We start from the raw sequence: 22,414 nt of genomic DNA, 5'->3' as shown, positions 1-22,414 counted from the left end.
TTCAGGATGGCCTTGAGCTCACTCTGTAGCACAGGCTGGTCTTGAACTTGCAACAATCTTCCTGTCTCTGCCTCCTGAGTGCTTGGATTATAGGCATGCACCACCCACCATGCCTGGCCATAAATTACACTTCTATACAATGACTGAACATAATATCAAAAATCACCAAATACTTAGGAATAAATACAACTAAAAATGCATAAGGCTACTCTAAAGAAAATCTTCATGATTTCTTGCTATGATGGACATGTCAAAAAGCTCTGATGTGTTTTTTAGTTAGCATGATCATATTAGAAAGAACAGAGACTGGCTTCTCATTGGTAGAAGTCATTGTGAAGCAGTATTTTACCTGCTAAAGTTCAATATTAACATACTGTGTTCAGTGAACAAAAAAAAAAAAAAAAAAAAAAAAAAAAAAGGCTTTTGTTCACTTACCTCTTCAAGAATGAAGTAAATCAAACTTAAGTTTAAGAGTATCAGAAAGAAATTTATAATGGCAAATAAACCAATGATTTTGAGTATGTTATAGAAGTGTGTTTAAAATGCATTATTATTTTCAGTAGACTCAAAATTCATGAAGTAGAAATAGAAACACGTTTCTCTTAAGGAAAAATAATTGTTGTTATAAAGGGACTTTAGAGAAAGTTTAATGCCTTTAAATACTTGAGGCTTGAGGTATAAAATAGCTGTAAATTTATCTATCTATTTATTTACTTATTTATTGTATTTGGTGCAGGGTCTACAGGGTCTCACTATGGAGATCAGACTGGTAGTGATTCTCCTGTTTTCAGCTTCCCAGTGCTGGCATTATAGGCGCATGCCACCACACCCGGTCCCAATTGCTGTCTCAGTGTGCCCTGCAGGCAGGACCAGCGTGGCATGCCAGGGATCGAACCCCTGGTCCCTGCATCTGCCTAAGCAGGTGCTTTAGTTCACTGAGCTAACTGGCTGGCCCAGCTGTAACTTTTAAAATTTTACTTTTTGCAGTCAGAGTAAAAATATAAATCCTAACATTACTAGAAATATCTGATTAGTTGTCTGTTTCAAAAAGTGCTTTCCTATCCAAATGGAATAAAGAGAAATTTTGAAAGTTTTCCTTTTGATTAAGCTATAACCATAACTACAAAGCCATTCAGATACTACAATAGGATTCTATCAGTAACAACTTATTGATATAACATTTATGAATTCATATTTACATATTGAAAGGAGATTTGGTAATTCTTAATCAGTTATATATGATAGAAAAAAGAGAATATATAAAATTGTTATCTTTTGATCAAATTTTGAAAAATATGCAAGACAGTTATAATAGTAGGATATCTCAGTTCATATAAAAGGAAGATTTGTGTTAACATCAATTGGAGAACTTTATATGCCCATAACTTGTACACTGAGGGCCTGCTTTAAATACAATAACATACAATGTATTCACTGTTGCTGGTCTCCTAGCATCTTTTTTTTATTTTTTTAAATTTTTTTGACATAATTTTATTGATCAACAGCAATGAGACAGTTTCAAATCAAATCGGTAGGACAGTTTCAATAATTAACACATTGCACACAATCTTCTTAGTGGTTAATTGCTGAACAATATGCGGACTTGAGATCCTATTTACAAACACCATTAGAACAAATCATTCTATTCATTAAGAGAATGTAACTATATATGTACCCTAACCACTTTGAATACACAGATACAAAATGGACATTCATCTGTATACCCTTTTATTGTTAAGTTCCGTTATTTGAATATTATAGGTGTGTAAACTCAGCAAAATATTCTAAAAGAGTCCAGTAGCCCATAATATTATTGGGTCTTCTGTTTCACTGGCAATGTCAGAAATTGTTGACCCAAGTCCCCCACAGCTCAACATAACACCATGGCTTTACTTCTTATATTTCGTTTTTAGACTTTTCAGCTGCATGGTTAAGACCAAGGTAAAGCAGGACCTATGCAACAAGAGTTGTAGCTTTTTGGTCTGAGAAGGTCAGTGAAATCCCCTCAGCATTTATCCTGAGATCCTGTACCTCAGATTGTAGAACCTTTGTCAGTGCAGCCATGTGGATGAGTCACGGCCATTGCTTGGCCAATCTCCTAGCATCTTGTTAGGAAATTTTGCTTTACCTTTTTCTATAAATAAAAAAAACAGGGCATTGGTGAGATAGTTCAGCAGACTAAACCGCCTGCTTAGGCAAGCTTAGGCAAGCTCAGTGACCGTGGTACGATCCTGGGCACCACATGCCATGCGTGGCCCCAGCCCATGGTGTGCTGAGTCCCCCACCAAGGCTGGGTGTGCTGGTGCATGCCTATAATTCCAGTGCTTGGGAGGCTGAAAACAGGAGAATCACTATGAGTCCAAGCTGAGTAGTGAGATCCTGTAACAACCAAATACTTTTAAAAAATAATAATAAATAAATAAATAAGAAAAATACTCTATTAATTGATATCAAATTGTTACTAATGCATTACATAAGCATACATGTGACTGGAAAATACATTTCAATCTTACAGTTGTTTGCAGAAATCAGTGACTGTCTGTGCATGTGTAAGGCTGTGACCACCACGGTTTGGTACGTTTGGTTTTTCCTATTCCATACTTATGACACTACACTGGATACCATAAGAGATTAAAAACTATAACAATTAAATAGAACAATTATAGTAATAGAGTACAAGAAAATTTCTGCATCACTACCAATTACAAAAAGTAAAATTAAGGTTACTTAAACATAGCACTCTGATACTACAACAGTCATCACATAACCAACACAGCTACTAAGTGGCTGGCAGACACGTTGTACGCAGAGTGCATATGGAGGACAAAGTGCTGCTTCAGGTCCCCAGCAGGACAAAGCACGGTGGTGCAGGATTTCTCTGTGCTTCTCAGCACTGTGCTCAGTTTAAAACTTATATAAACTGTTTATTTCTAGATGCCCCCATTAACATTTTCAGATTATGGCTAAGGAAGGGATTACTGTCGCTGTATTCAATTCATGAACTACAGAGAAAAACTAAGGAACTGTACTAGCTTAAAGTAGACTAAGGAGGGGCTGGTGAGATGGCTCAGTGGTCTAAAGCACCTACTTAGAACAAACTTAGCTAAAGTACAGGGACCGCGGTTCAATCCCCCAGCATCACATGACAGCCAGCCCCGCCCTCTGGTGGGCTGAGCTGGCCACACACACACACACACACACACACACACACACATAAATAAATTAAATTTTTAAAAAAGTAGACTAAGGGGAAATGAAAATTAATTGCAACTTGTGATCTTCAATCAAATCTCAGATGGCGTACAGGACATTAGCAGAAAAAACCAGCAAATTTCACTACCAATGTAAGCTCCTAGGTCAGTTCGATACTAGCACCATCACGTCAAGGTTGCTCCGTAGGTATGGCTCCTACACTGTGGAAAAGAGCACATTTACATTTGGGGCATCTTAAATTCATCTTATGATCATCTTTACACACTGCATAAGCTTGTCGGGCACATCAAGACGTTAGGAATCTAGTAGCACTGCTGGCTCAAATATTACCTGACAAAACATGGACTATAACCTAATGTCACTAGGAAGAACACCTTAGAAACTGGTTTAGCTCCAAAATAACATACTCAAAGTCCTTTAAGAGTAACATTGGTTTGTTGTAGTTGGTACTTACTTCATCAAAGGCAAAATCATTTAAATCTATTTCTTCATATTCTTCTTCAGATTCTTCACTCTTGATTGCTTCTAGTGCTATTGTCAGTTTCTTTCGCAAAATAAATCCCTTCCACACTGCCTAAATAAAAATGTAAACTATGTTATTCAGGGTTATAGATCAAACCTCAAAACAGATTCTCTGCTTTATCCCACTAGGAAGATAAAACATCTTAGAACTTGCTTTAATGGCTCAATAATCTGTTTTTTGAACTTTATGTGACATTTAAAACTGCAAGATAAATTAAACGACTACATGTGTCTAAATCTCAGGAGACTTTCCTTGTGGTAAGCAGAAAAGAATCTTTAAGACTCCCTCAAATGCACATGGAGGTCAACCAATCAATTATCTCACAATTCCTCCAAGGACTCGTTCTCCACAGAGAACAAAGGGACACAAAGAAAATCCAATATTGGTCATTTTCAAATGATTCCATGTACAAGAAGCTAAACCACATTTAGGAAAACATGAACGCTAACAAATGGCTGCTTTAGAGAAAAGGGCTCAAGGCCTGGACAACTAATTAATTTCATTGAAAAGTCAACACATCACAAAATAGCAAAACTAAAATCATTTAGATGTTTTAATCACTGTGGAATACAAAAACTTTCTGAATAATACATTCAAGAAAAATGAAGCTTAAAAATATATGAAGAAGGAATGAGCTTCGGTATATTTTAAGTGCAAAAATGGAGAAATAAATGTTTTTTGTGTTATTATTCATCAATAAAAATAATAGAGAAATACAAGCATATGAATAATACAAACACGTGAATGTATATATAAAGTACTTAAATTTAAAAACAAAATATAAATTGTGAAATTAATTTTAAAATATTGACATAAAAATGCAGAAGACAGAGTAATAGCTATAGCAGTACAAACTTGAATTCTCTGAATATTCCTTACTTAAAATTTGACTTTGGAACTAGGCCCATGCTTAAGATAATTGTGAAAGTTAAATATTCAATAAACAGCAATATCTTTTTTTTAAAGGCAGTATCTTAAAATACAAAAAATGCATTTCAAGCTGTGGGAATAGCCATACAAGTTATTTAACATGACTTTAAAGTAGGTTTACTGAACCATAACCTCATGAAAAAAAACATATTTGAAAGACTTTTTGATTGTACATGCTATCTTAAAACAACTTTCAAGAATTACATTGTTAGTAATAACATTAGTATTATCACGTATATAAAAGATAAGACAAATCACCCACAACCTCTCTGTAGTAAACGGCCTCAGAAAGCAAATTATAACCTCAGCAACAATCCACGAAGCTAAATAAAAATCTTGGCAGCAATTGGCCAAGGACGACCATCCCTGGGTGAACGACTGCCAGCTCTACTGTTCTGGCCCCTCCCAAGGACCAATCAGAGAAAGTGAAATCGACTTCCAAAATCAGTAATATAGCATGCACCCCTGCTAGTCTGCTCTTGTCTCCATTTCCCCTATCAACAAATAATCAGAGCATACTTGAAATACCTGAAGGCTCCCCCTTTCCCACCCTTTCTTAGTCTTTAAGTTGATGCAGACTTTGCTGCAGTACACTCTAAATAAGGTCCATTTGATCTGACTGGTGAAGTCTTTATTTCCACATTATGCATAAACATACATACAAACCCACTCCCCAGCTCTGCCACCCTCCCAAAAAGCAGTGAGAAAAGTAAGAGGAGAAAAAGAACAATTATGTTAATGTTGCTGGGAGCCAAGATTTTGCAAAGACGAAAATAAAATCACATAATAAAAATTCTGTAGCCCTAAATATAATTATAAAATACCAGGATGAACCCCTGTATATTCTGTCTTAGAACATATGTTTTCTAGCTTAGTGAGTTTTTTTAAAACCAAAATAATGACCATACCAGTAATAGAAAGTATGCTTATAATCCACAATCCACATGGGATCTTCTTTTTCTTTTTTTTAAATACCTGGTCTCTCTACACAGTTCAGACTCATAGTGATCCTCCCATCTCAGCCTCCCTAGTGCTGGGATTGTAGGCATGAGCCACCATGCCTGATTCCAGGGCCAGCAAGACATGCAGTACCTGAGATCAAACTCGGGACCTTGAGCTTGCCAAGCAGGTGCTTATGCCACTGAGCTATCTCCTCAACCAACATGGGGTCTTTATCATTATTTTCATTAAAGGAATTAAAGATCTGTGAAGAAATATGGATTTTAGGTCTAGGGTAAAATGTCTGAGACATAGTTTGGAACATGTGTTACATTACAAAGTAAGGAAGGTATTGAAAAGCATTAAATTATATCCCAAAAGGCAATTTCAGGAAACTACTCTTGGCCAAATGAAAGGGCAGTTTGAGCATCACTGAGATTAAGAAATAAGCACATAATATACTTTTTAAAATTTACTCACTCATCATGACAGTATACACTATGGTGACCTGTAGCGGATGCTAGGAAACTATTAACCTAAAAATTGAAAACTAAAAAGTAGTCATTTTACCTACTTTTCCAGTATGAACCATACCTTTGAGTCTGTAAATAATCAAGTAGTCCAAATTTCTCTTTCTAGATATAATTTAGCTAATAAATGATTAGTAGATAAAAAGCACTGCCATTTTACAAACCATTAATATATTAATTCATCCAGGCAATGTGTATTAATAGACTGAAAGACAGGTAACCAGATACTACATACATGGCTTTTGTAATACATTATCACCTATGACATATTTTCACTAAAAAAAAAAAAAAACTATACTGTTAAATCTTAGAGTCTTACAGTCAATTTATAGAAAACAAGGGGAGTGCTAAGCTCAGGCCATGGATATACCTGTGGAAAAATTCAGGAAATGGAAATCTCACAGGAAGAATGGCTTAGGGGTTTTTCACTGAATAAACTACAAGGAAAAGAAGAGGTCATTATACATTAAAACATATAAATAACATATAATCCAAAACTTAAAAACTATGACTTTGTATTTTGATTTACAACATATGTAAATGAATATTTGTAATAGTAGAGGGAATTTAAATACTGATATATTTAAATACTGATATATTTAGATTCCCTCTATTTTACTTATATTTAATTAAATATGTACATTAAATTAAATATATAATATATATATATATATATATATATGAGGCCACTGAAAAGCTTTGCTTTTTTTAGTCATATATTCCATGTATATTTAAAATACAGAAATAAATCAATAATAGAAATTTATACTGAAATAATTATGAAAGGCACAATGTACTGATGCAGAGGGAGAAATGTGCTGGGTATCGTAAGAATCAGTATCAGTAGCTAAACATTTAACAATTATGTGAAATCAGAATGAAGATTTACCATTTCAAACCAGGTCACTTGCCAAGCTGTCTCATTAGTTACTGTTCAGAATTTCCAATTATTATGGCCGTGACCACTATTCTTGCTGGGAATGCAAAGATATGGTATTCTACCATAATGCCCAGCATATGCCCAATGTACTGAGGCCTTCTGTATGCTTTATATAAAGTGCTGAGCAATGACACAAACATAGAGACTCTCGAAGCGTGGCCATTCTATTCTAACAGATGATAGAGACTAAAACCCAATAAGTAAGGAAGACACTGTATGTTAGACAAATGCTATGGAGAAAAACAATGCCAAGATCACAAGTCGAAGGTCCTACACTGCTCAGGCAGGTGGGAGCTGTATCACATCTGCTGTGGCCACCAGCCTTCTCAGGTATGTGGTCCTGGGAGGGCCTTGGAGGATGAGGATGCAGATGGACCTGGAATGCGGAGCTACAGTATTCTGACCGTGGTGATCCCAGGCTTCAAGCCCACGCACCATGCTTTGCCCCCTTCTTCTAGCACAGGATAGTGGAGATGTCCTTTTTCACTCCCCAGACAATTACTTGAGTCTTCAGGGAGCCTGTCCTACTCCATAAACTAGGAGAAACCCAGTGCCCAGCAATGGGCGCAGACTTAGCTTATTTTCTGGGTGGGGACCGTGCCAGTTCTCTAGAAGTTGACCCTGTCCATCCAGTGTGTTTGAGGTGAAAATTAGTGTTGCCTTCAAACCTGAGCCGCATCCCTCTCAAGCATGCTCTGCATTCTACTACTCTGCTATCCCTAAATATAACTTTTTCTACATGGGAAAAATCTTATTTTCATCAAGCTGCACCAAATGCCCCAACAGACTCTTTTTCAGCTTCCTCTAAGATAACCTCAACCCAGAAGAATTAAGCTAGGACACTGTTACTCTTCAAGAAAAATTACAACTTATTTTCTTGTACACATGTGTTAAGCTTCAAATTCTACACAAAGAAACGTATTTCATTTCCAGAAAAATATGTGCTAGCCTAGGAATCCCAAAGAGACTATCGTCTAGGCTAGCCTGTTCTCTCTAGTGTATTTTTTGCTTCATCTATATTTCTACTTCTCACTGGTATATGTGTTTCTTTCTACCCATCTTATGGATTTCCAACTCACATTATGAAGTTATCAACACTTTAAAAACAAACTCAGTGTCATATATAAAATGTAAAAGATAAAATCAAATAGATTGCTATATATATTTAATTATAAATTTTATAGAGTGATTAGCACATGACTATCACATAATGGGTACTTGTTAAATATTATCTTGATCCTTTACTTCTAGAAATCGTATTTACTTACTTAGTTCATCATGTAAGAAAATCATATATTAAACACTTCATAGAGGTCCAAAATACAGTAGATTAAATTCACTCATCGTGCCTCTAAAAACTCAGTCATGAGTCATACATGGTGTCACCTCATGGTGTCACCTTCCTATAATCCCAGCTACTTGGGAAACAGAGGAAGAAGGACCACAAGTATGACCTGAGCTTAGACTCAAAAAAATTAAGAATAAGTTTTTAAAATGGAAAGTGGCATAGCTCAGTGTATAGGTGCTGAATTTGTTCACCAGGTTTTCTAAAAGAAACCACAGAACAGACACTATTCTTTTGCTTGGAAACTTAATATGAGTAATTTTTCACTTCTCAGGTAACTATAGGACTCTCCTCATATGAGGGGCAAAAAACACAGACAAGAACTTGAATGACTACTAAGTGGTAGAAACAAAGAAAAAAGAACATTTTGTACATAGAGAAGCAAAATTAAAAGCACAGTTGAAGAAAGCAGATTTCTTCTTTTGAACTTACTTTGGAGAACATCACCTGCTCTTTGCATTCTTGATTTTTTTTTTTTGTCTCATAAAGCTGAATGGTTATTACATATTATTTTTTAACTCCTTTCACTTTGAGTTCAATAAAAGTATTTAAAAATCATTCAATATTCAATACAAAATAACAGATAAAAAATAAAACCTACTCTTCTCTTTTTAGATTCCCTTACTGGGGTGTATATTTTCTCTTGGACACTGGCTTTCTCTCAGTGTGGCCTCCCTAACAAGCCTAACACGTTAAATGGGAAGGTCTTCCTGCCTCTTTACATCAAAATAAATGAACCCACCAGCTAAACCTGGTTAACATGCAATGATGAAATAACCAGGCTTTGCAAATTCTTCAGTTTCAACAGATTCCAAGAATGCTCTTAAGTCCACCCACATTTCAAGCAAAGCAAAGAAAAATACTGTGGTATGTCTTACGGGTGGCTTTACAGAGCAGGCATGGGGCTAGTGCTCACGTCCCCCACTCACATTCTAATAACCAGAACTTAGAGAGAAGGCCATACTAAACTGCAAGGGAAGCTGGACGTCTAACTCGCCTAGACAAAGAAGACCATGAATACTGGTGAGCAGAGAACATCGTCTACCACCTCCTTTGTGAAATCTTCATTTTGATCTTTTCTAAATCCATTTTGATCTTTCTTCTGTGTCATGCTCTATCCCATCCTGGGATGCTTAGCTATTCTAAAATTTATATCTTAAAATGAGTGGTTAAAGAAACTAGATGATTATATCCCACACAAGAGAAAATGAAATTGAATTCAGCGTCTTGACTACTACAGCGTACATCAGAAGAGCCTTGCCATAAATTATAAAGAAAGGATGAATTGCGCTCTCTTTTACAGATACTAAGACTGTCAACCAAAGGAGATCTAATAAAGATATCAGTCACTAGAATGACAGCTTCATAAAGTAATGAGCTTCTCTTCATTAAGATGAGTGAAGCAAAAGTTTAATAACCATTTGCTATTACTGCTGAAAAATGCACTGCTCATCCAATAATAACAGGAGGAGTCTGAACTGTTGGACATTTACATTCTTTATGCAGAGGAATAATATTTTCAGATAGTAAGCAAAGTTTCTTTCTCTTAGAACTTACTTAAATAAAATGTTTCCCCTCATTCTTAGCAGCATAGTATGTGGCCTTTTCTATATATTTCTTTTAGGAAGATACAATAAAAATTAAACTAAAATCTAGGCATATTCATTAGAAACACAGCAATGGTAATTGTCTTGAAAACTGTAGCCTTACGAGAAGAACTTGAGAGAAAAAAGATCTCTTTTTCTCTATATTAAGCTTATCCTTTCCTTTGTGCAAGTAACTAGGAAGCATCCCTGAGTCCTGACCATCTTTCCTACAACAATTCCCATAACTAACATTCCCATTCCCTATTTTGAAAGTATAAATACATAGTTTCCTTCAGGTTAACTCAGTATTTAGTCCAGAGTGTAATACTCCAATCACCTCAACTGCTCATATCCTAGATGGTGCCATGTTTTTCCCTCAGTACTGTACTGGCCCCCTAACTCTTTGCCACTGATCTTGCAATATATTTGCAACAGAAACTGGACATGAGCACACATCAGTCCACTTTTCAAAGTCCTCCCATGTCTTCTCAAATTACAGGAGGAAAAGTCAAATTCTTCACAATGACCTATGACTTCAAAATCCCATTTATCTCCCCTTTATCATTTTCCCCTCATGCTGGCTTCTTGCTTCTTGCTGCTTCTTAAACACCATGGGTGTGCTCCTCTGCCAGGGACTTTGAAGCTGATATGCCTTGGTCTGTGATCGTCTCCTCCAGATAGCCAGTGGCTTAGGACCTCATGCCAATGTCAACATTTCTGGGCTTTCATATCTGTTCTATCTAAAATTAAAAACTTCCTTTTCAAACCCTCATTCTGCTTTATAATTCTCCTTGATTTTTGTCCCTTTCAAATTGACAAACTGTACCTTCCAACAAAATATAAAGCAGCATGATTTTCACACTGAAACATGGTTGTTGAATGAATCGAACAAAATGCTGATTTTGTTTTTGTTTGGCTACTATTGTCAAACTGAGGCACGGTGTTGTAAATTTCCACAGCACTTAACTTTGTATATGCATTCAGTGTATTTGGCTCTTCATCAGGATATAAACTCCATATAGGCAGGCGTATCTGCAGGGTTTTTAAATTTGGATGTTTGTTTGTTTGTTCATGGATAGTTTTATTTTCTAAGCCTACACTAGTGTCTGAAAAATCTCCAAAAAAACTTGATAAGTGAATAAATGAATGTAATCAAGTTAATACTAATTTCAAAATCTGCTAACATTGAGTCAGATACTTACTTCTTGATCTCTGAATATTTAAATGAAATAGGTATTTTAAAAACTGTAAGTTTTGGTGAAGTTTTAAAAATATACTTCTAGAAATAGCTATTACTTACATGACATGAGCCCACATTGTTGGTCACGTTTTACCAAACTGACAAATGACAATGCTAAGAAGTTTTAAATATGATTGTGTAGGTTAGCTTAATTCACAGTCATGAAAAAATACTCTTTCAGTTATAAAGAGTATAGTATGTAGTTTCAATCTACATACTAAGCAGAGCAAAAGCCAACCTACAGCTAACATGCAGCTCCGTGTCAGACGAGTATAAAATGTAGCCATGTAATGGAAAATTACTAACATTTGGGGGTGGATTTTAGTACCGAATAACCCAGAGAAAGAGGATGCCTATCCCTTTCATGATGAACCATGCTAATAAAAGATTAAAATTAACCTGAATAAGAACAGCAGCCTTCTCCTTCTGTGCATGGATAGTCATACTGTTTTCACTTTTTTCTTTCATTAAAACAGTTTGATTACTGAAGGAATTTGGCAGGGATTGTGTTAAAGCAGTATGTGTCCTTGAAGAGAACTCAATCTGTCTGCGCACCACGTATCCACGCCAGCGTGCCTGTATCGTCACAGCTGCAGTACTATAAAAAGGAGAAAGGGAAACATGTTTAGTAGGCGTGAATGCACAGAGGCAGATAAGAGGGTCTTGCAACTTGTAAGTGTGAGTCGTGCAAAGTGTTACTTAAAAACAAGACCGCTTCTTTTGTCTAACTACTGTCATAGAGGTAAAAACTAGGAACCTTCACATCTGAATGTGAGGTCACATTGTCACATCCAAGGAAGGATCTAGGTATGAGGGAACTTGTGTAGTTCAGGGGGAGAGGTTGTAGAACTTTTGTGAGATACTGGCCAAGAGGTTACTGCATGATGCAGAAGAGAGGAGATAAATTTTGACTTAGCAAGGATGGGTGAGATTCTTTGTTTTCTTTTTTGTATTTTAGGGAAGGGTCTACAGGGTGTTCAGGGTCTCATTACTAGATTGGACTCGTAGTGATCCACCTGTTTACAGCTCTCAAGAGCTGGGATTACAGGCAAGTGCCACCACGCCGTCTCAATTGCTGCCTCAGCACGCCTCTTTACCCTGCAGGGCAAGGGCTTTGAAGAGGCAGGCCAAGGAGGCTATCCTCACCAAAGAGAACAGCCCCTAATTGAGTGTCACTAGTGTCTCTTTTCTCCCTATCCACCATCAGATACTTAACTCTCACTCTTATGAGCCCAGTAATAAAATCTAACATGTGCCACCTGATGCCAGTGGGCCAATTCCAGGCCCTGAATCAGTAAGTACTGTGTGTTCTCCACAACCCAGGAGGCTGCGCCGTAATAGCAAATGTGAATAAAAACGGACACTGCTTGTGAGTTTGCAGTACATCTTATCATGGTTTTCCTTTCACAATTATAGTATTACAAACATCAAAATTCTTGTATAGTTTAAGCGCTACCTATTTTGTCTTGGTAACTTCAAGTTCCTGAGTTTGAATGGAAAGGTTCTATCCTCCAAAGTTCTCATGAAATAGTTTTTAATAATTTTATAGCTATTAAACCTAATGAATTTTATCCATCCTTATATATCCTTATAGTTGGTTTAAAACAAAGTGCAATCAGGCAGTAAACTCTATCAGGTGTAACCACATATATTTTTTCTCACCGCATTTGTAAGAAATTAAAAAGGAATGATGCTATTTTCTATAGTTGTTTCAATTTATTATTACATCATTAGCCTCATCAATGCCACTTATCTACAGACTTTCAAAACTCTTAATCTATTTGCTATGAGTAGAAAATTGAAATTAATGGCTAAAACTTCTGGTCTAAGATAAACTACTTGCACTTTTGGTACTTGGAAGAAATATTCATATTCCAACAAATCATTTCTTCCTAATAATATAGACAGAACTTTTTAAACTCACATTTGGTCATGGAATTATCCATTCATTTCTTATCTTTTTAACAAAAATGGATAACCTACTATTTAGCATATAAATGCTATACTAGGTACTTTGGGTAACAAAGGGAAAAGAAGAGCCCCCCAAATATTTGCAACATATAAGCAGTAAAACCTGAAAGGTTTATGAAGAAACACATTCACCTGACACCTTATATTTCTCCACAGTACATGTGAGTTTCACTGTCTACAATGTGAAATTTTTCTAAAGCCATAAATCTCATGAGTACCTGAGCCTAATAACAAAACCAAGAGGTGCGTGAAGGATATTTTCTTTAGTGCCATACATAGGAACTGGTGTTACTTTCCTACACAAAAGCAAGGAAAGAAGCTGACTTGAGGTTGTCCTAAACACAATGTACTCTCCATGTTGAAAAAAAAAAAAGACCTCTAACATCATCTCTATTTCTGTTTCTTGCAGAAATAATAAATGTAAAATAAATGTTCACAGCACAAGAGTATGTATAAATCTCGCTAAGGAAACTTCAATATAACTGACAATGCATCTTTCTAAATACCCAAATAACCAGGTTTGGCTGGTGGGTTCATTTATTTTTTTTCAGGTCTTTCATATATATTTCAGTTCTTTATCTCTATTTAATATCAGCACTTAGTAATGTTATTATCATTGATGAAGCAGTTCCAAATGTTGTATATAAAAACTCAATAAGCAACATCTGGAGCAAAGGCCATGAAATTAATTACTAAAACATAAATCAGGAAATATTAAAGTCGCTTTTCATAAATGTTAGAAATTTTTAAATTGGAAATAAATGCCAGTTTTAGCATATCAAACTACTTAGCATAATGCTCAGAGAAGAAATCACTTAATACAGACAATGCCTGAGAAAAGCCAGACCAAGAAGAGCAGGATTTCTGCCTTATTCAGTGCCAGACAGGCTGATTATACAATTTTTCTCTTGTTGGCCTCACACTGAGGCCACACACACACACACACACACACACACACACAGAGAGAACAAGAAGTGGACAGACCAAAGTAAAAAGCAATCTTTGCTGGTTCAATAAATGATTAGAGCCAGCAACTTGATTTTCTGCAAGTGTTTAATCATGAGATAGATTATGTGTTTAATTACAGGGAACATTGCCTTACCTTATAGAACCGTTATGCCAGAGAAAATTACAGGACACACACTCAAATAGTGGCCCACACGCTCATTAAGTGTTTTCTAGATCAATGAGAAAATATTGAGCACATGCAAATTGAGCACATTTTTAAAAATGAAAATGAAATTATCTGATTATTCAGAATGTCTTACCTTCTATTTTAGAATGTAGTGTTTTATTTCCTTAAAAGCAACTCAGTAACTTAGACATTAGAAAGGAGAAAAATAATTTCTCGTTACTCATTTAAAATGAATGCTATTAGAAATTCCATCTGCACTGTGATTAGTAGTTTGTGTACATCATGAAAACATAAGGGACTTAGTATAATAATGTTAGTGATTAATATCTTACCAAGTCATTATTTGGCACCACTGACTAAGATCAGCCATCAGAAACAGTAAATACAACATGCCCAAAGGAAAGACGGCACACAGAGCTTACATTTCTTTATTGTGTTCAATTTTTTGGTGACTCCTCAGCAGAGGACCCGTCAGTGCTGTTTCCACCGACGGCTTCGTCCTGGTGATAATGCTGCTTGTCTTGGTGTCCTGCTTCTGCTGGCATACTAATTTTTCCTGATTTCTGTCTTCTAAATCTTTATACACAGGGAAGCAGCTCAGGGGGGAGCGACTAAAGCCGGAGTCCACGGATTGCTCAGTGCCCTGCGGTAAGGGAGCGTTGGGTTCCCTTGCGGGAGCGCGGGAGGCCTCGTGCTGCAGGGCGCCACTATGCTGTGGAAGGGCGCGATGGTTCTGCTGAGCCCTTGCTTCCCCTTGCTCAGTGACACTTACATCCCCACGTTCATGTGCGCATCTGTATTCATGACTAAGTGTCATCAGTTTCTTAAAATAGTGGTGGATGTTTTCTGCTGTATTCAAGGTGAAAACGTTCCTGAACAAATAAGGGATCGGAACATCTCACATTAAAAATTACAACAACATATACAATTTTTAAAATAAATTCTGCTTTGTTCCTAAAATGAACATTAAACTTTACTACAATATTCATTATAGATTACTTTTACTTATTTTTACAAAAATGTTCTCATTTTGAGCACAGTTTGAAAGTATTTAGTTAATTTAGCTCTGTTGGTGCAGACAAAATGTCTGGGAGCTTTAGAGCCATTTTTATTCAAGGTATTTTTGGAACAAATAGATGAGAAAAATTCATTCTTTTACTACCATAACATTAGAATTCATGGCTGCCTAAATTTGGAAAAGTTATTTATGAAGTAAAGTTAAAAGTGCTCTCTACATTGACTCTTGCCACTCAAAATATTTGTACTGGATTTTTAAACAAAGAATGTATATTATGAGAAAGTTTTTATTTCCATTTTTCTTTGGAAAAACATTTTATTGCAAAGAGAATTCAAATAGCTTAAGACACATACGGTTGAGGTTCTCTTAAACAATTGTTCATTTCTAACTCGTAGCCTTATATAACTGATCAATTTTTCATGTTTACCAGATTTGATGTTTCCAGTGGCAAATGAAAATGACTTCACAGTATATGAGACTTATTCTTAACTACATTATATTTATTTTCTTTTTCCAGTTTTTAAGGTTTTATAAAGTATTTTTTAAAGTTTTCACTTATCTCTTAAGTTTCCAGCTATATCTTATAGACAGCCAGAAACTGAATTACTCTTGTTCTGTAACAATGCAGTATTTATGGTATTTAATCTCAGAAGCAAAAGGAAATTTATAATTATTTCTTCAGAGTATAAAAATAATTAGTGATTATGTTCCATAAATTATTATATCTTAATATAGCCAACCCTGATATATTTTTAAAATTTTCTATTTCATCCATTTTATTGGCTAATGAAGCAGAAAGGGTTCAGTACAAACATGGGGACATGAAATACTACTGCTTAGGTATTGAGTTCAACAGTATTTATGCATCACATATATCATAATAGTCTATTTCCCAGTATCAAAGCTAAAATGGAATTTAAATTGCAATAGCAATAAATATAAATACAAATGTAAAGGTATATATTTTACACCTCACGTTACAAAATGAAATTTCAACATACATGATGTGAATGATCACTCTTGTACAAAACAGAATCACACATTACATGTATGCAAAGAAATATTATTTTAGATTTCCACAAAGACATATGTAAGTAACTTTAATATTGTCAAAAGAAAACATTTCTGCAAAAATAAATTTATTTTTTTAAGTTGTGAGATTTGGGGGTTTTTTTGTTGTTTGTTTTTTTCACAGTACTGGGGATTGAACTAAGGACCCTGCACTTGCCAGGCAGGCGCTTATTCTACTGAACTATCTCTCTGGCCCTGAGATTTGTTTTTAATATGAATAGACTACATTAAAATATTTAAATAGAAAAATAATTCAATAAGACAAGCATGTATGGAACTATAAGTAGCAATGATGCTAGCATAAAATTTAGTCATGAAATTTAGATATTATCCAGCACATATTAATTTTTCCATTTACAATGGAGAGATATGATAAGTGAAAACAGGATAAGTTTTCCTTTTTATTTACATAGTCCAGAGCAATGAAAATTAAAAATCTAGTTTAAAAATTCAATATATAAATATTTAAAAAACCAATTACTTCATTTAGTATGTATTCAGAATGAAAGAATTAAAGTGTAATTCGACTGTGAGTCCTCTCAGATGCCTTACTCTGAATGCATGAAAGTGGTAACTGCGTCCCTCCGTTACGGTCCCATAACATCTTAAATGTAAATATAATACTCATGTAATATGACATCTTGTACATAACATGCATTATGTATTACAAAACTTGCCTTATCCCTCCAAAACATTTTATTTACCCAATCTTCATTTATGCTAATCTGTAATTTTTTGAAGATAATTTTTTGCCCACAAGTATTGTTGATATATGACTGATGAACAATAGAATGAATATATACCTGTCATGTTGTCATTTATTTTATATAGTAGTCTATATTTTATATATGTATATCAAATTTATTTCAAAACATAATTTAATGTATTTTGAAGAACATTTCCAAGAAGATTTCTTTAAAGGCAGATTATTCCCCAAAACATACTTTTTGTAAGAAGCACATAATGACTGTCATGATCCAAATATGAAACTATGCTCGGCAAGTGTTCCAGCTCTCAGCTATATCCTCAGCACACATTACTTATTTTAAATGTAAGGGGAGGATGACAATCTTACCCTTTTGTTGTGATGCAGTTTTCAGATAGTACCTTGAGTTCTCGGATCTGGGTCTGACAAAGCACCAGGAAGTATCCTGACTCTAGAAGGCTGTGCTCCTCAATGTGGCTTTCTGAGTCAGAACTTAGCTTATCACCATTGATTATTCTTAGAGCAGGTAATATTTTAAGTAGAGAATGCCTTTGGGAAACAAAAAAAAGTTACTAATCTTGATAATAAGAGTTTATGTTTAAAATCAGCCATATACCTATCATGTAAATAAGCACTGACTGTATGTCAGAAACATTGATTTTGAGAGAAAATGAAGTTAAATTTGTGTAGCAATTAAGGGCATTCTGCCATGTACAAAACAACTTTTAGAGCTTTTCTTATATATTTAGCTATTTTCTCCTAAAATACAATACTTGGAGATGAAAGACTGAAATTTGAGCATAATTAAGCTGTAATATGGAAAGAATTTATATTTCTCAATCAAATATAGTGAGATTAGGCCTATGAAAGGAAGAGATCATACAATTTTCCAAGATTTGAAACATCTAAAATTATATTTTCTCCTGCTTCTTGATAATTATAATAATTTTTGAAATATTACCAAAAGTCTATATCAATTTAAAAGACAATTATTGTAAAACAAACCCAGAAGTAAAAGCAAGCAGGTCCGACAGCAAGAGTTTCTCATCAAACCCAACCACTAACACATACTTGAATTGGCCATGACTCATCCGCATGGCTGACACTGAGAAAGGATCTACAAACTGCGGTACAGGGTTTCAGGGTAAATCCTCAGGGATTTGACTGATCTTATCAGATAGAAAAGTTATATTTCTTGTTCTATAGGTCTTGTTTTATCTTGATCTTAACCATCCAGTAGAAAAGTATAAAAATGAAATATAAAAAGTAAAGCCATATTAATATGCTGAGCTGTGAAAGGCTCAAGTCAACAACTTCTGACATTGCCAGTCTTACAGACAACCCACTACTATTATGGACTACTGGAGTACATTGGATTATTTTGCTGAATTCATGCACCTACAATATTTAAATGGCAATGGAATACGCATCTCTGACAAAACTAAACAAAAAAAGGGGATACAAATGAAGGACCCTTTGGTATCTGTATATACAAAATAGTTAGGATAGATATACAGCTACTTTCTCTTAATTCAATGAGAAGAAAGTTTTTTACTAATAGTGTTTGGACTGTATATCATATCTGCATTTTGTACTATGAATAACTACTACAAAGACAACAGTATGCAATGTATTACTTATTGAAACTGTCCTACTAATTGGTTTTGAAATTGTCTCATTATTATTTGTTTCTCAATGAAATTAATTTTAAAAACCACATACTTGAGCAACCTTTCACAAAAACAAGGTGCATTTCTTTTGAAAAGGGTGCTGATAGTCACAGGGATGCAGTGGACTTCTGAGAAAAATTTAAAGAAAACTACAAAGTTCTGATGACAGATACCAAAGACAGACTGTGTAAATAGAGAGAGTTCTTGATTCACAGAGAACTTTCAGTGTTGTCAAGGTGTCTGTTTTTCCTAAACTGACTTGTAGACCAAGTCAATCTCCAAATTTTCAGTAAGGTATTTCGCAGATATTAACAAACTAATTCTAAAGTTTATATAGGCCTATGCCCAAACACACAGAATAGCTAGCAAAATATTGAAGAAAAGGAACACAGAGGACTAGTACTTCCCAGTTTCTAGATTAAGTGTGGAATTACATTAACCAAAACAATGTGGTTGGGGAGGAGAAAAAGAAATAGGCCAGGTAGCTCAGCAGATTAAAGCACCTGTTTAGGCAGATTCAGGGACGGGGGTTCCATCCATGCTATTCCAGCCTCACCCCTGGAGCACTCTGAGAAGTGATTGAGACTGGATGTGATGGCATGCACCTATAATTCTAGCCCTTGGGAGGCTGAAAACAGGAGAATCACTATGAGTCTGATCTGCATAGTGAGATCCTGTCGACCCTGTACTAAGTATATTAAATAAAAATAGGTCAGAAAGACTCACATAAGCATAATCATGTGATTAGTTTACAAAAAATGAAAAAGATATTACAAATGGAGCCAATATGATCTATTCAACAAATGGTGGTGAAATAGCTGAGCATCCACAGGAAAAACACAACTCAAGGGGAAATTTACATACTTCACAAAATACTAGCTCAAAATGGATCACGGACATAATTGTAAAATGCAAAACCATAAAGCTTTTAGACTAGGAAATAAACAGATGCAGGACCTAAGGTATGATGACTTAACTAATACTAAAAATTTCTACTATGAAACATAAGATCAAAAAATTCAGAAAAGAAGGCACAGGCTAAGAGAAAATATTTGTTAAGCATGTCTGATAAAGGGCTGATTTCTAAAGTATACAAAGAACAACCAATAGTCAGCAACAAGAAAATGCACAGGTTGTTTAAAACATTATCAAGAGACTGAAACAGACATGGCACTAAAGAATACAGATGTGTGACAGCTATTCATATGGAAACATGATCATCACCATCACGTGCTCATGTGGTTGATGTATGGACTATCACACGAGGAGCTCTGTGGCACACACGGTTTACGGTGGGGGAGGATGTGGATGCGTGAAGATGGGATGTACGTGAGTCCCCATTTGCTGCTCACCACTAACTATGCTGAAAACTAAAGTTTATTAATTAAACACAGAAAAAGTAACAGTTCCTCAACACTAAATAAAGCATGATGAAGTATAATTACTAACGTGGTGAGGCTTAAATGGAGAAAGAGCATCAGTTTGTATTTCTATCTGTTCTGTACAGGCTGGCAAACATATTCATTCCTACAAATACAGCTGCAAAATAAAATTTTGGTATTTTCTCTTTCTGAAGGACATGATAGGATCAACCAAGTCACAAAGCATAATTATTTGTGTATAATTATAATTTTCATAGTCTTAAAAGTAAATAGATGATTGAAAGAGAGAGACAGACAGACAGAAAAATAGACAGGAATATGCCTTTCTTAAGGAAAGCCAAAAGAGCACCAGAATTCCTTACTGAGAATGACAATTGTCACCTCCCAACATGTCCTTCATCTCTTTCCTCAGAAAAATAAAATGATGTTTGTCCTCTCACACATACTTAAGTAAGGAAAGAGGGAAAACAATGAAGTTTTGCTCTTCAAGGTAATTATGATATCCTTCACAATGTTAAGAAATCGACATCTTACTGCTTTTCTCAGAAACAAGTTGAGAATTAAGATTTGAGTACCGTACATAAATTTTGAACCTTATTAGTGGATTGAATACTACTGTTGTTTGTCAAATCATAAACCACCACACTTATCCAAAAGGAGGTAAATAAACAGGATAGGTGTGTTCTCTACTGTATTCATCTTAAGGTACGATTCAAAAGCAGAATGTTATATTAAGCGAGCAGTCATACATCATGGATAGAATAAGATAACCAGAGGTAACTACCACTGAAAAAACATTGAATTTGGCACGAAGTCCTTCACTGGCTTCCCATCAAATCAAGGAACAGCTACCCACTGAGATAAATTGACTGACTCATTGATTCATTGATTCATTGATTGATTGCACCAGGAATCGAAATCATGACCTCGCACTTGCCACTTACCCTCTGAAATTTAAGTTGTTAATAATCAAAATATAATGGACAGATCAACTTCTACTGTACCAAAACATTATATTACTAATGCTGTGGAGGTGGGGAGTTAGCTCAGAGAAGTAAGTGCTTTCTGATTTCAATCCCTGGTGCGAACAAAAAACCCCTAAAAACTAATGATGCTAAAGCATGTTCTCTTTCCAAGTACACAATTAAGTTTTGAAGACGTGAGTGCAATATCAAAATAACTGAGTTATAATTATAAGATCTTAGTACAAAATATACTACTTTTGAGATGTGTTAATAAAAAATAAGGCACCACGTTCAACATGAAAAAGAGACTCTGCTTCTAGGAGTAGTATTGTTACTTAAGGTTCCAGATCTTAAATTATAGAAGAGCAAATCTAACTCTTCTGCAAACAGCCCTGGAACAGAAGCAGCAGTTAGTTACAGTTATGTGGGCACCAAGCAAATTTCTGTTCCTTGCTTTGGTCTCCAGAGTGAGCCAGCCGGCTGAGGAAATGAGGCATCCGTGGCATGCCCTGGGCTTTCAAGAAAGTATATCTTACAAGGAAAAGCAAGCAAGCCTATTACTTGTTACTGTCACTTATGAGTTTAGAAAGGCAGACATTTTTCCCCTTCCTAGAGTTTGAACATTTTTGCTTTTAAAAAAATAATGAGCTACTGAACTGCAAAATTTTGCCCCAGAAAAAAATGGTCGTGGACTCAGAACGGTGGTGCAGCAGCAGCAACACTGAAGTCCTTCCTGAGCAGGACTCTATGGGTCCCATTTGGAGAAGCACAGGCTGATGTTCCTGAAATGACTGTCTTTGCTCTACTTCATCAGCAGGACCTGAGGTGCTTTTCAAAACATATTCTGGGTATAACAAACACTTCGCTGATTAATTGGGAGATCTGTATTTTTTAAATATCACCTATTTTATTCAGCTTTAAAGAATAAAATTGAATACAGCCAGAAGAAACACAACTGCTACATGTGTTACTAAAATCAGTGATTGCTCAGGTTTAAATCTGAACTGTAAAAATCTCCAACATTTTGAAAATTTGCAAACTGTTTCAAATTTCCAAACGTACTGAAACTAGTAGCACAGCTGGCAATTCAACACTATCAGAATATATGTTAAATGACATAAGAGAAATTGATGTTTTGGAATAGCTATGTGACAGAGATTTAAAAACTGATAAATGCAGGGGCCGGGGAGATGGCTCAGTGGAATAAGCGCTTCCCTGGCAAGTGCAAGGGCCTGAGTTTAACCCCTGGT

The 22,414-nt window shown here is 35.4% G+C and overlaps 1 protein-coding gene across 1 annotated transcript in view; it reads right to left on the bottom strand.

Annotated features, from left to right (window-relative positions):
- Positions 1-22,414, bottom strand: part of Lrriq1 (leucine rich repeats and IQ motif containing 1) — a 238,734-nt gene that overhangs the window by 115,984 nt on the left and 100,336 nt on the right. Inside the window, exons 15-18 of the mRNA XM_023716257.1 lie at positions 17,517-17,696; positions 14,775-15,224; positions 11,646-11,844; positions 3,668-3,787 (exon numbers count right to left, since the gene is read on the bottom strand). Coding sequence (XP_023572025.1) covers positions 3,668-3,787; positions 11,646-11,844; positions 14,775-15,224; positions 17,517-17,696 — 949 coding nt within the window. The remainder of the gene's footprint in view (positions 1-3,667; positions 3,788-11,645; positions 11,845-14,774; positions 15,225-17,516; positions 17,697-22,414) is intronic.

The sequence above is a fragment of the Octodon degus genome, unplaced genomic scaffold (genome assembly GCF_000260255.1).
Source record: "Octodon degus isolate 3935 unplaced genomic scaffold, OctDeg1.0 scaffold00004, whole genome shotgun sequence".
NCBI classification, from domain to species: domain Eukaryota; kingdom Metazoa; phylum Chordata; class Mammalia; order Rodentia; family Octodontidae; genus Octodon; species Octodon degus.
This window is presented reverse-complemented; position numbering and strand designations above follow the sequence as displayed.